At 33.9% G+C, this 15,764-nt stretch overlaps 1 protein-coding gene and 1 pseudogene across 1 annotated transcript in view; both read right to left on the bottom strand.

Moving 5' to 3' along the window:
* Positions 1-2,156: 2,156 nt before the first annotated feature.
* Positions 2,157-6,433, bottom strand: LOC125852579 (disease resistance protein RUN1-like; annotated as a pseudogene).
* Positions 6,434-8,226: 1,793 nt separating this feature from the next.
* The window catches only part of LOC125852586 (disease resistance protein RUN1-like), a 47,735-nt gene continuing 40,197 nt past the window's right edge, over positions 8,227-15,764 (bottom strand). The window contains exons 2-8 of the mRNA XM_049532311.1: positions 13,696-13,889; positions 12,336-13,434; positions 11,617-11,892; positions 10,672-11,523; positions 9,391-10,592; positions 9,077-9,148; positions 8,227-8,991 (exon numbers count right to left, since the gene is read on the bottom strand). Coding sequence (XP_049388268.1) covers positions 10,038-10,592; positions 10,672-11,523; positions 11,617-11,892; positions 12,336-13,434; positions 13,696-13,889 — 2,976 coding nt within the window. The 3' untranslated portion in view covers positions 8,227-8,991; positions 9,077-9,148; positions 9,391-10,037. The remainder of the gene's footprint in view (positions 8,992-9,076; positions 9,149-9,390; positions 10,593-10,671; positions 11,524-11,616; positions 11,893-12,335; positions 13,435-13,695; positions 13,890-15,764) is intronic.

Genomic DNA, 15,764 nt, shown 5'->3' with positions numbered 1-15,764 from the left:
AACAGTGAAAAAAATGCTGAAATGACAACTCTACCCTTAATTAATTTTTTATTTTTTTTAGTTCTAAAATGGAGGTGTAAAGTGTTTAATTAGTTGGCAGCCATTGAGTGGCTCAATAATACACGTGGCAGCGTGTGCATTTCACGCTCTTGGCTCCAAAAATCGCGTGTTTATTTATTAAAAGGTTGGATAGTTAAAGTGTTTGTTTGTGCACTATGAAAGTTGGAGGTCAAAGTTAAAATTTGAAGCCAAGTTTAAGGTCAAATATATGTATTATCCCTAGAAATTTACTAGTACTAATAAATTTTTGAATGAGGAAACATTCAAACAGAAAAATAATTGAATGTTTGCATCAAATTTCTACCAACTCCCCCTACAACATGGTTGAATGACAACATGGCCTATCAAGAACCCTACAGGCTACAGCTACAAGTAATTAAAGTTTCCAACTAGAAACAATAAAAGTTGTTGTGCCTTTATGTAGAGTTGTTATTTCTTTACTACTTTTTCTCCGTCCGTTCATCTTTACTTGTCCAATATATTATTTTTGAATGTCCAATAATTTTTATCCAGTTTATAAAACTAATGAATAATTACTATGTTGTGTCTATTTTACATTGCTATTAATAATTACTATGTCCAATCAAATTTAGTTGAAATGATACCTCCCTTTCTCAATTCGTCGTCATCTATGAAAGTATTAACTCCAACTTGACACAATTGGAAATAAAGATGACCGGTGAAGTTTTTGCGGGTATCTTCACCTCTGAAACTAAGAAATACATCATAAGAGAAGCATGAAATAAGATGATTCTCCTACAACAAATTGTGTATGCATATTTGATGACAAAATATGGAAGAATAAACTAAAGGGATTTTTAGTCAAATTTTTGTTTTATAATGAAAGATACTTATATATATAGCCACAAGTAATTATTTGTTCCTTCAAAATTAATTTTGGGTCAACCCATTTACAACCCCCCAAAGAAGGTTAACAGAAATTAAAGGGAAGTTCCCAAGATATTTCATAGACATATTTCACTCACTCTTATAGACTAAAGGGACTCTTGATAGGCAATCTTATTGTGGAGGAAAGTTGATGGAAATTAAACGGAAACATTCAATTCTTTTTCTTTTTAATTGAATGGTTTCACATTCTAAATTTCTCTACCCACATAGTGGTTGCATCTTGAATTGGACCCTTTTTATTTTTAAACAAATTCCTAAAATATCTCATATGTTAAAAGCTTGATTCATTCATGTCATTTTCATTTGGATTTAACTCAACTCTAAAAAGTTACCTCATGTGGAGAAAATTGTCCAAAGTCATATAAAGAGCAGTACTCCACGTTCCATCCAACAAATGATGTGGGACTACAACATGGTTTGAGGTGTGTGACACCTGATTTTCTCCCATCCCTTCTTCCTACCCATCGCACATGACATCTTAAGTGAAAGTAAAGTGTTTTAAAAGGTTGCAGTGCAAGTTCACATGGTACACGGGTTATTAGTAGACTATAACATGACGTAGCTCAAGGAATAAATCCGTTAGGTCGGTAGGGCCAAAGCGGAAACACGTGTTATATACTTGGGTTGTGACAATGGGTGTTTCCAGAGGTAGTCCACAGTACATTTGGACATTGAATTACCCCTGCTTGTGTTCTGTTTTGGTCTGGACTCTGAAGCTATGTAAGTAGTTACCTTAGCAAAGGAATTCAGTTATCTGAGATTGATGCATTATTAGTGAGTCAATTGACATTCTAGCTTCTATTTGTTTAATTTCTTTCGCGGTCATTCAATTTTGATCATCATATCCGTATGGATTTGTTGCATTTGAGCATGTCTGATGAAAATGCTCCACCTTGGAGGTAAGGGCGGCATGTCTCGTACGATGATGGTTTAACATTATACAAGTACAGTCAAACTTCGTTATAGTGGCAACGTTTCACTGAAAATTTCATGATTGATATAGTATGAGATGTTGCTAACAGTGTTTGTTTCAATTGGCCAGGGAATGTTCACATAAAATCTTGTACAAATACTGTCAAAGCAGCAATAATCTCGAAGCAGTTGTAAGAATTCTATTTATTACAATAAGTAGTTTGCTTGTCAATTTTTTGTCAGCTTAAAAATTTATATCAACCCAAATCAAACATTTATCTTTGTGGGTTGGGAGTATAAGAATGATCCACAACTGCCGGCAAAGAAGTAACATTACCATGTTGATCTAAATAAAACAGATGTATTCCTATCTTCTTTACTACGGCTCCGCCAGTGCCATCCTCTACTCTTATCTGTTCCCCGCCTTTGATGTTCAGACCATTAAAAGGTCTATTGTTTGAGCAAGAGAAGTAATATACACATGATACTTCTCCCTGACTGTCAGGTATATCAAAATGCCAACTTAACTTAAAAGCTGAAGGCTGGCCAATAGTAACATCAAACTTTTGAAGTCGGGTGGTTACATTGCAAAAGTCGCAAACAAACCAGAGAATCATTCCTAAGAACTTAGTATTATGTACTGTGGGCATAGTCAAACAAATAGATGGAGCTGTTACTTTATAGTTGCACCAATCTGGAATCTCATTGCTTTCGACATAAATTTGTAACTGCAGCTTCATCAGACATATTAATTAAGACAAAATTAGATCATTAATAATGTCATATGAGAATGAGAGAGAGGAAGAGGGACTAAACCTCCAGATATTTTACAGACGGAGTTGACAGAGCAGGGGCACTAAAGAAACCTTCATTGATTGGATTCTGCAGGGAAGTACAATTAATCATGTCCATCTTCTTTATTGACGGGAGGTAGTCCAACCCTGTAATCTTGACCAGTTTTTGGCAATTCCTAAGTTCAAGAGTTTCAAGGTACTCTAAATTTGATAGTGATGGGAGTGTTTGAAGATTCTTACAATCATTCAAACACAAGGAAATCAACAATGGTAACTTGGAAAAATCAAAGGGTAGATAGAGGAAATTGTTGTCCCTCAAATCTAAAAAACGTAAGTTGGATAATCTTCCAATATCTCTGGGAATATCATCCTCGGAGAAACCAAAATATGGAAGGCATAAATGAAAAATAAAAATTGGCAAGGATTCTATGCGGCGGACTCTTCTTCTTCTTCTTCGAGAAAAACTCCTTTTGGCCTCTAAATTTCGACTTCCCACTTGCAAATGTTCAAGATTTCTTAGCATTTCAACAGATACAGGCAATTGTTTTATACCAGTATCCCATGCATGAAGAATTATTAGGTTTTGCATATCTCCAATGTCAACTGGCAGTGTTTGTAAAGATAAGCAGTCATTAATGCTCAAGTATTCAAGGGATTTTAGCTGGCATATGCTGCTCGGAAGATCCGTAATCTTTTTGCAACCACTCAATTGAAGATCAATTAGTCTTTCCAAATTTCCTATTGATGGATGGATCTCCTTTAGACTTGAGCAATTCTCAAGCCACAAAGTTTCAAGACTTCGTGAACCCCTGAAGTTTGGAGTACTTCTGAGGCGCTTGCAATCAGAGAGATTCAGCTCCTTCAAACTTCTACAACACTAAAATGTAAACAAAATATAATTTCAATTAACATTTTCCTTCACATAATTGCGATATAACAGTACACGTGAAATTGCAGAATTGAGAAATGAACGTGCAAATTCAAACCAAAGTCTTGGACATCGCTCCCTTCCATATTCAGAACTACAAGTTTTTCAGCTGGAAAATTTAATGGTATACATTTCAAAGGGCATCCTTTCCAAGACAACCATCTGAGCTCCTTGGACAATAGCTCAAAATCTCCACTAATATGTAAGTCGTCGAGTTTAAGGACCCTAAGATTTATCATTTTCTGAAATGCTTTGGTGCTCAGCTTCACACCCTTTAATGCCCATCGTTCTACCACCAGTACTTCTACATTTTCGGAACCCTGTAAGACCATGTTAAGTACCATAAGACCATGTTAAGTATAAGAAATTAAGAGAGAGAAATGTTTTATACAAATTAAAGGTCAATCAAAGAGAACAAAAATTATCTACCAAGAAAATAAATTTACACATTATATCCAAATATTTAATAAGAAATATCTTTCAACAAATCAATTTATATAATTATTAAATAACTGAATTTTATTTGATAATTTTGTCTTTGACTCATTTCAAGTACAGAGTGGTTCGCAAACAACTAGAGATAATTTACTAGCCAAAGAAGTATTGAGCACAAATGAAATGAGTTTTTGTGGTGACAACATAAATTATAAGCAAATGTATATCAAATAAAGATAATCCAAATTTACTAACTTTATTTCCTTGTAGAACATCACGGACTTCTTGAGGGTTGAACAATCTACTCCGTTTTCCCGAGTCTCGAGGTGATTCCAAGCGAACGATTTCTCTTCCCATATCCCGCACTAGATCATGCATCACCAAATAACGGCAATCCCTTTGGAGCAAGTTCCTTTGGATTAAGGTAGAAATTGCACTTTCAGAATAAAAACCACACGCATTTAATGTTTTGGTCACTTCATCCTCATAACATCCATGGAAGGCGCATGTGATATCAAGGAAAACACTCTTAGTATTGTCATCAAGTCCATCAAAGCTTATCTGGAGAATCTTTTGAATATCACAATGAGGAATTGCTCTTAGTTTTTTGAACTCATGTCTCCATTCTTCTATGGATCTCCCTTGCAAATGTGACCCTAATGTCACAAGAGCTAATGGTAACCCACCTGAATATTTTATTATGTCTTGTGCCAGCTCATCATATTCTTGTGGTAGAGAAAAACTGTTGAAAGCATGACGAGAAAAAAGTNTTGAATATCACAATGAGGAATTGCTCTTAGTTTTTTGAACTCGTGTCTCCATTCTTCTATGGATCTCCCTTGCAAATGTGACCCTAATGTCACAAGAGCTAATGGTAACCCACCTGAATATTTTATTTTGTCTTGTGCCAGCTCATCATATTCTTGTGGTGGAGAAAAACTATTGAAAGCATGAAGAGAAAAAAGTTGCTGAGCTTCGTTGTCATTTAAAAGTTTGGCCTGGTATATCTCACTTGTTGTAAGGCCATACAACAAATGCTCGTCTCGGGTTGTAATAATTATTACACTACCAGAGCCAAACCAACTTCTTTCTCTTGTTAAGGATTCTAATTGGCTTCTATGATCCACGTCATCAAGAACAATTAGAACCTTCTGAGACCCAAGTCTTGCTTTGATGAGATTAACACCTTCAGCCACACTATCAACTTCAAATTCCTTAGTTTTGAGGATTTGATTAAGTAGTTTCTTTTGAAGTTTGACTAGACCCAATTCTTCAGTTTTTGATCTAACGTCTGAAAGGAAGCAACTACCATCAAACTGCTGAAATATTCGATTGTAGATAGCTTTTGCCAGAGTTGTTTTTCCAATTCCACCAACACCACATATACCAACCATACGAACTTCATGGTCACATCCACTTTGCAATAACAACTCTATATGTTGGATAGAATAATCTAATCCAATTGGGTAATGAGCAACATCTAGAGGTCTCTGGTTGACCTCTTGAAGAACTTGTTTTATAATACTTTCAATAAATTTTGATTCATGCCTACAATTTTATAGCAACAACAAAAGTTAAAAGTAAAAAAGCAAAACCATACTTTGATATTTGAAAATATTTGATGAACAAAACAAAATCAATAGCCAACAGATAACAGGGACTCGAGGCTAGAGAACTGAATTTATATACACATATTGATGTTTTTATACTATTAGTAAATTCTAACTACATTTAACAGGTTAATTGCTGTTATTTTACCAGATTATCGATTATTACTACTCCCTTAGTTTGATTGGGCACTGAGTTTTAAGAAATATTGGAAGACTTCACAATGTTTCAAAACTAACCAACTTATAAGCTTAAGCAAATTCTTAAATTCTAATTAAATTAATAAGTTTTACCCATCAGCAATATTTCTCAAATCCCATCCAGATAAATTTGCAGCTTCTGTGAGTGCTGCTTTCCACTTTTCCATTCTTTCAGCTCCAAACAATCGTTCCTTGTGTTTTGCCAAAGCTTCGCCAAAGGACCCTGTTTGCTTTCACACTTGAGAAGGATCAACATCATAGAAAATAGGCAAAACTACCTGCTTTAACTTCGCTCTGCAATCGAGAATTTTAACGAGTTCATCAAGACACCAACTAGATGAAGCATAATTTTTGGAGAGAACAACAATAGCAACCCTAGATTGTTCAATTGCTTTGTCAAGTTTGTTTGAAATGACGTCTCCTTTTCTCAATTCCTCATCATCTATGAAAGTATTAACTCCGACTTGACATAATCGGAAATAAAGATGACCAGTGAAGTTTTTACGAGTATCTTCACCTCTGAAACTGAGAAACACATCATAAGAGAAGTTAGAAGAAGTAGAAGATGATTCTCCTTGAGTATTCATGGATGAAACCAATAAAGCTCACTGTATAGTATTAGATCAACTCTTTTGCAAGATGCCTCCCAAGTCCTAAGAAATTTAATTTGTTTACTCTCACCCTCAGTTCATTTATTACGATATACATTCATTAACAATAAATAAAATAACAATATTACGATTACACACAAAGTGAATAATTTATTGAATTGGACCGTTTCTATATCTTTGTGATTAATTTATTGCAGAACAAATATAGTATTGCAACAAATTTTACAACTTCTGACTTTTCCTCTTCTTTATTAAAAATAAAATACAACAAATATGTCATGATGTTCTACTATGCCTTTATTAAGATTATCATATTTTGGTATTTTACACGCTATTTGCCTCCTCTTTCTTCTCTTTCACTTTTGTTCCCTTTTTAATATGTCTTTTAATCTAAGTTACTTAGATTTTTCGAAAATGTTGCTATATCTGTGTCGAATCCTTCAAAAATAAGAATTTTTTTAAAAAAATTTTTTTATTTGATTTCCACTTGTTGTTCATACCACATTGGAACCCGATTAAATTTAAATTTGCACTAGAAAGTTCCACATTGAAGGTAAAGCGCTCCCTCAAAAAAGCGACTTTATACCAAGGGAAACTCGAACCCGAGAGTTTGATCTAGGATGAATGAGTACTTTCTACTGCACCACAATCTTTGTTGATCCCAAGTAAATTTGCTATTGGGACGCTCGTTCATTTTAATTTCTCCAGTATGATGACACACATTCATTAGCAATAAATAAAATGATAATATACCAACATGGTTGTGGTGCACTCGTGGGAGTGTTTCACCCTTAACCAGAGGTTTCGGGTTCAAGCCCTGGGTATGGAGAAAATCTTGTTAATTTTATTAATTCACCCTTTCAAAAAATATTTTGGAATTTTATAAACAAATATGAACACTTTTAAAAAGAATTAATTACAAGGATAATATAGAAAATATTTATTTGAAATAATTATTTATAATATAATAATTAACTAATATGAGAGGAAGAGAGTACTTAATTCTATTTTCAACCAAATTCCTAATTGATTCTTTGCAATTAATTTATTACATAAACAAATATATTGCTTACTTAACGTATCATAAATATACACGTTATTTACCTCCTCTTTCTTCTCCTTAACTTTTTTTTTACTCCTTTTTGAATATTTTCTTATAATATAAGTTCTTCTTTTTGAATAGTCTTACCAGTAGTTGACTTAGAGACATTCTTCGGTTATCTTTTTATAGAGATTTTACGTAATTGAGATCAACAAGTAGGTGTTTGGTCATGAAAATCAAATTAATATTATTTGGAATTATTTAGCATCTCAAGAACTAGTCAAAGCAAGGACATAAATCTCAATTCACAAAGTATATACTCTTTTCGTCCCTTTTTACTTGTTAAATTTTGACTTGACACACCTGTTAAAAAAACAATGATTGGTATAGTGAGTTTACCATTTTACCTTATTAATTGATAGAATCTTAAACATATTTACTCACTACATTTTTCAAAGACATTAATTCAATGTTAATAAATTAAAGCTATAATAGGAAGAAAATAATTGGTCTTCCTTCATTTGTAAAAACGAATGACGAAGTAAAAAGGGAAATCAAATTAGAAAATATTTGACAAGTAAATAAGAACTGATGAAGTATATGAAATTTGCAAATAATGACCATAAATCACCACAAACATTTATGAGATGTATATTCACTATACAGATTCATCTCTTTTTACTAAGTTTTAGTGCAGCTCAAAAAACTAGCAGTATACAATGGAAAAAGTTGATTACATAAATAAAACAACATTTTATACAGAAGCAACTGATGGAAGTGTTTGAAGATTCTCATTGTCATTCAAAAGCAAGAACCTCAGTGAAAATTGTTACTGCTCAAATCTAAAACTTCTAGGCAGCATAAACTCCCAATAAACTTAGGAAAAGAAGTCTCAGACAAACACGAAATAGAAGTCGATGACAAGGATTGTAAGTGGCATACTCTTCTTAGAAAAGAAAATCTCGAAATAGAAGTCTCAGACCTGAGCAATCTCGAAACCACAGATTCAGTCATCACTCATTCCCAAGCTTGACTCAGAACTTTGCTCTTTTATGCCCTGCTGAAGTTTTTCTGGAAATGGGGAAAGATGTAACATTACCGTGTTGGTCTAAGTATAACAGATGGATACCTATCTTTTTTACTACACCGTTGTAAGGGCCCTCCTCGACTGTTATCTCTTCCCCACCTTTGAGCATCAGGCCATCAAAAGGTCTACGTAAGCAAGATATGTCAAATACACATGATATTTCTTCGTGTAATTCGGGTATTTTCCTACACCCAAACACTCCATAACTAAAGGCTTTTTATGGGCAACAGTAACAAGGAAGTGTCCAAAATAGGATAAAGCCTCAAAGTCTCCAACAAACCAGAGAACCATTCTTAACAACTTATTATTATGTATTGTGGGCATAGTGAAACAGATATATGGAGTTGTTACTTTATTGCTGCACCCATCTGGAATCTCATTGCATTCGACACAAATTTGTAAAATCTGCTTCATCAGACAAATTAAAATACAATTAGATCATTAATTATTAATGTGATACGAGAGAGAGAGAGAGAGAGAGGGGACTAACCTCATGTATTGGATATTTTCCAGATGGAATTGATAAAGCAGTGGCACTAAAGATGCATTCATTGAATGGATTCTGCAGACAAGTACATTTCTACTTAGTGTTATATATACAAATACTTTTACAATAAACGTTTTCATGGAACATATTTTCCTTGCTACCGAACACAGAAACTTTGATCTTTTATCAAAGAGGAGTAGTTTGATGAAAGTCTTTTTGGGTAGAGATCAGTATAAGAATGATCCACAACTGCCGGCAAAAATATAACATTCCTATGTTGGTCTAAATATAACAGATCCCTATCTTCTTTACTATACCTTCGTCAGCGCCCTCCTTGACTGTTTTCTTTTCCCCGCCTTCAATCTTCAGGCCATAAAAAGGTTCATCATTTGAGTAAGATATGAAATGTACACATGATAGTTCTCCGCGTCTGTCAGGTATATTAGTAGACTAAATATGCATTCCTATAAAACTGCTTATGCTTCCCTGCACTCCTTCAGCCCTTCTGTGGAAACAATGCAAACATAATCATTATCTATTACATGAAATATCCTTAACTTCATTCTAAACCTTTTTTCCTCCTCTGAATCAGTACTGAATTAAAAGAAAGGATTTAAATCACCATGGTACTTGGCATCCCACAGCCTTTAGGCTCAGATAATCCCATAGTAGAGGTTGTTCTAAGTTCTTGATCACGTCCCAATCTTTTTTGCTTGCCAAAATGTCTTAACACAACAACATGATTTGAACCAACATTACTGAGTTATGTGAAACCCATAACTTCTATGGTCAATCCATCCCTTAATAGTAACACTAGCAAAATTTTCATTGGATGACAACTTGCAAAGAGTATTTGGCATCTGTCGGATGAAAAATACTTTTTAACAAAATCAGATTGTAGTTGGATGAGCATTTTGAATATTGCATGTTGATAAGAAACTGGAGCAAGTTAATTATGATTCGATTAAGATTTGAAGCGAGTGATGATGTTCTTCAAGGATTGAGCTGATATCCTCTGTTTGACACTCTTTTTGAGTTCATTTCCACCGAGACTCTCTCTGTTCATTATCTGAGAATGCGAATGATTTTCTTCAAGGATTGGTGGGGAAGATGTAACATTTCCATGTTTGTCTAAGTATAACAGATGTACCCCTATCTTCTTTACTCTACCTTTGTCAGGGCCCTCCTCGACTGTTATCTTTTCCCCGTCTTTGATCATCAGGCCAGAATAATGACTAGTTAAGCAAGATATGTAATATACACATGATACTTCTCCGTGTGATTCGGGTGTAGTAATATACCTAGTCCAGTAAAAAACTAAAGGCTTTTTATTGGATATGGAAACAAGGAAGTGTCCAAACTGGGATAAAATCTTAGAGTCGCAAACAAACCAGAGAATCATTCCTAACAACTTTTTCTTATTTACGGAGGGAATAGTGAAACAGATAGATGGAGCTGTTACTTGATTGCTGCACCAATCTGGAATCTCATTGCTTTGGAGATAAATGTGTAACCGCAGCTTTATCAGACAAATTAAGACACAATTAGAACATTAATTAATAATGTGATACGAGACACACAAAAATAAAGGGACTTACCTCAAACACTGCATATATTCTAGATGAGATTGATAGACCATGGGAACTAAAGAAGCCTTCATTAAATGGATTCTGCAGAGAAGTACAATTAAGAGTGTCGATCTCCTGTATTGAAGGGAGGTTGTCCAACCCTGTAATCTTGACCAGTTTTTGGCAATTCCTAAGTTCAAGAATGCTAAGGTACTCTAAATTTGATATTGACGGGAGTGTTTGAAGATTCACACAATCATTCAAACGCAAGGACTTCAACCATGGTAACTTGGAGAAATCAAAGGGTAGACAGAGGAAACTGTTGCCGCTCAAATCTAAATCATGTAAGTTGGATAAAGTCCCAATATCCCTAGGAATATCAGCCTTGGAGAAACCACAATATCGAAGGTTTAAACGAGAAATAGAAATTGACAAGGATTCTATATGGTGGGATCTTCTTTGATAAACTCTCCTTTTGGCCTCTATATTTTGACCTCCCACTTGCAATTTTTTAAGATTTCTTAGCATTTCAATAGATCCGGGCAATTGTTTTATACCCGTATCTTGTGCATAGAGATGTCTTAGGCTTTGCATATCTCCAATGTCAGCTGGCAGTGTTTGTAAAGATGAGCAGTAAGTAATGTCCAAGTCTTCGAGGGATTTTAGCTGGCATGTGTTGCTTGGAAGATCTGTAATCTTTTTGCAACCATACAAATGAAGAGCAGTTAGTCTGTCCAAATTTCCTATTGATGGATGGATCTCCTTCAGACTTGAGCAATTCTCAAGCCACAAAATCTCGAGACTTCGTGAACCGCTGAAGTTTGGAGTATTTCTGAGGTGCTTGCAATCAGAGAGATCCAGCTTCTTCAAATTTCTACAATACTAAAATAAACAAAATATAGTGTCAATTAAGATTTTCTTTCTCTTAGTTGCAATATAACTGTACACATGAAATTGCCGAATTGAGTAACGAACCTGCAAATTCAAACCAAGTTCTTGGATATTACTCCCTTTCATATTCAGAAATACAAGTTGGTCAGATGGAAAATTTGATGGTACACATTTTAAAGGACATCCTTCCCAAGACAACCATCTGAGCTCCTTGGACAATAGCTCAAAATCTCCACTAATATGTAAGTCGTCGATTTTAAGCACCCTAAGTTTTATCATTTTCTGAAATGCTTTGGTGCTCAGCTTCACATCTTTTAATGTTTGTCGTTCTACCACCAATACTTCTACATTTTCAGAACCCTGTAGTTAAGTAAAAAGAAAAGTACTATAAGACCATGTTACCTATGAGAAATTAAGAGAGAGAAATGCTTTATACAAATTGAAGGTCAAACAAAGAGAACAAATTATCTACCAATAAAAATCAATCTACACATTATATCCAACTAAAGGATATTTAATAAGAAATATCTTTCAGCAAACCGATTTATATAATTACTGAATAAGTAAATTTTATTTGATAATTTTGTCTTTGATAGTTTGAGTGTTTAGACTTAGTAAATGTTTATTTCAAGTACAGAGTGGTAAAAACAACTAGATATAATTTACAAGCCAGAACGAACTAAGCACAAATGAATTGAATTCTTGTGGTGACACATAAATTATAAGCAAATTATATCAAATTAAGTAAAATAAAAAGACAAAAAAGTGTATTAACCAAGATAAAGATAATGAAATTTACTGACTTTATTTCCTTGTAGAACGTCACAGACTTCTTGAGGGTTGAACAATCTACTCCGTTTTCCAGAGTCTCGAGGTGATTCCCTGCGAACGATTTCTCTCCCCATATCCCGTACAAGATCATGCATCACTAAATTATGCCAATCCCTTTGGAGCAAGTTCCTTTGCACTAAGGTTGAAATAGCACTTTCAGAATAAAAACCACACGCATTTAATGTATTAGTAACTTCATCCTCAAAAAATCCATGGAAGGCGCACGCGATATCAAGGAAAACACTCTGAGTATTATCATCAAGTCCATCAAAGCTTATCTGGAGAATCTTTTGAATATCATAATGAGGAATTGCTTTTAGTATTTTGAACTCATTTCTCCATTCTTCAACGGATCTCCCTTGCAGATGTGACCCCAATGTCACAAGAGCTAATGGTAGCCCACCTGAATATTTTATTATGTCTTGTGCCAGCTCAACATATTCTTGTGGTGGAGAAAGACTGTTATTAAAAGCATGACAATAAAAAAGTTGTTGAGCTTCATTTACATTTAAAAGTTCGGTCTGGTATATCTCACTTCTTGTGAGCCCATGTAGCAAATGCTCGTCTCGGGTTGTAATAATTATTACACTACCAGAGCCAAACCAACTTCTTTCTCTTGTCAAGGATTCTAATTGGCTTCTATGATCCACGTCATCAAGAACAATTAGAACCTTCTTTGACCCAAGTCTTGCTTTGATTAGATTGACACCTTCAGCAACACTATCAACTTCGAACTCCTTAGTTTTGAGAATTTGACGAAGTACTTTTTCTTGTAGCTTGACTAGACCCAATTCTTCAGCTTTTGATCTAATATCCGAAAGGAAGCAACTACCACCAAACTGTTGAAATATTCGATTGTAGATAGCTTTTGCCAGAGTTGTTTTTCCAATTCCACCAACGCCACATATACCAACCATGCGAACTTCATGCTCACATCCACTTTGCAGTAACAACTCTATATGCTCGATAGGAGAATCTAATCCAATTGGGTAATGAGCAACATCTAGAGGTGTCTGGTTGGCCTCTTGCAGAACTTGTTTTATAATACTTCCGATAAATTTTGATTCATGCCTACAGTTTTTTTAGCAATATCAGAAGTTAAACCTAGTTCTCCCTGGATAGAATGGAAATCAATAGCTAACAGATAACACGGAACTCGAGGATAGAGAATAGAAATTGTCCATTAATACTGCTCTCTGGATGTAGTTTGATTTGTCTTGACACGGAATTTAAAAAATATAGAAGACTTTGCAATGTTCCAAAATTAACCAGTTTATATGCTTAGGCAAACGCTTTAATTTAAAATTCTATAGTTGAAGTAAGAAGTCTTACCCATCAGCCATGTTTTGCAGATCCCATCCAGATAAATTCGCAGCTTCAGTGAGTGCTGCTTTCCACTTTTCCATTCTTTCAGCTCCAAACAATCGTTCCTTGTGTGCCAAAGCTTCGCCAAAGGACCCAGTTTGCTTTCGCACTTGAGAAGGATCAACATCATAAAAAATAGGCAAAACTACCTGATTTAACCTCTCTCTGCAATCGAGAATTTTAACGAGTTCATCAAGACACCAACTAGAGGAAGCATAATTTTTGGAGAAAACAACAATGGCAACCCTTGATTGTTCAATTGCTTTGTCAAGTTTGTTTGAAATGACGTCTCCCTTTCTCAATTCCTCATCATCTATGAATGTATGAACTCCAGCTTGACACAATTGGGTGTAAAGATGACCAGTGAAGTTTTTGCGAGTATCTTCACCTCTGAAACTAAGAAATACATCATAAAACAAGTGGGAAGAAGATGATGATGATTCTCCTTGAGTATTCATTGATGAAACCAAAAAAGCTCACTGTATAGTATTAGATCAACTATTTTGCAAGATGCCTCCCAAGTCCAAGAAATTTAATTTGTTACTCTCACAACTCCGTTTATTTTAATTTGTCCACTACAACAATACACATTAATATAACAATATTACGATAACACACAAAGTGAATAATTTAATTCCCCACCAAATGTTAATACAAGTTGCATCTTGAATTGGACCGGTTCTATATCTTTGTGATTAATTTATTGCAGAACAAATATAGTATTGCAACTTGGACTTTAAAATTTTACTAACTTCTGACTTTTCCTCTTCTTTTTTAAAAATAAAATACAAGAAATATATGTCACCATGTTTCATTATGCCTTTATTAATCACCGCTCTATAATTGCCGGTAAATTAGGGGTGGCAATTGAGCGAATTGAGTTAAATTTAGACGGGTCAAAATAAATCAAGATAATAAACGGATCAAGACTTAAGTCAACCAAAATTTGTTTGGACCAAAGTGGGATGAGTCAAAACAGGTTGGTACGGAGTCAACCCGACCAATTTTTATTAAGTTTTAATAGTTTTATTGTTATTTTATAAGTTTTTAATACCTAATAAAAAATATTTTTCTTTATTATAATTATATATAACATATAAAATCAAAAAAAAAAATTAAAAAAATCAACCCAATTTTTAATGGATTAAAATGGATGGGTCAATAACCAATTCAAACCTATATGAATTGAATCGGATTGGACAGGTTGGATTTGATTTGTCAACCCTTATCTAAATCACCGCTAAATAAACCCAATCAAACAATTTAACTTTTAGAGTGAACTTGTTCTAATCATGAACACATGAAAACCAAATAAAAAAGAAAGAATACATAGCAAAAACTCGAATTAATGAAATACGAAAATAAATAAATTAAACTTAGTTGTAATATAATACAGACCATTAAGAGAGATTAAAGTCTCCACATATGCTAGTGCAACATATATATTCTTGATCAAAATAAGGGAGTGATGATTTAAGCATATCGACTTTAATGTGTTTGAACACCTCAACTCTAACTTCATCTCAATATTACCGTTTTTTTGAATTATAAACCTCAAACATAAAAAAAATATCTTAATATATATCAAATAAATATTATATCAAAGTAACATAATATAATACGATATATTATAAAAGAATATGCATCAGTCATCCAAATAAGGTGTAAATTAAACAAGAGAAACACAATGCCTTACAAAGCATTGATTAATTAATTAGATTAGAAATAATATTTAATTAAGAAGATGAAATGTGAGTCCTTGAAGATGATGATGAGACTACGTCAATTGCACAACCCAATGGCCATGCTGCTTCCACACGATTATTTTTGTAATTAATATCATGCACCAATGTAATCTCTCTATGAGGATTCAAACCTGAAAAATAATCCAAAAAAATGAATTGATTAAAACTCTACTTATTTGTTAATATTCCAACAAAATATGAATTAATTTCACGTATAGTCATTAAACTATATTTATCATAATTATAAAGTCATAAAAACTATTTTTTGTTACGTTAAGTAACTGAATTCTA

Source organism: Solanum stenotomum, unplaced genomic scaffold, assembly GCF_019186545.1.
Source record: "Solanum stenotomum isolate F172 unplaced genomic scaffold, ASM1918654v1 scaffold37307, whole genome shotgun sequence".
NCBI classification, from domain to species: Eukaryota; Viridiplantae; Streptophyta; class Magnoliopsida; order Solanales; family Solanaceae; genus Solanum; species Solanum stenotomum.
This window is presented reverse-complemented; position numbering and strand designations above follow the sequence as displayed.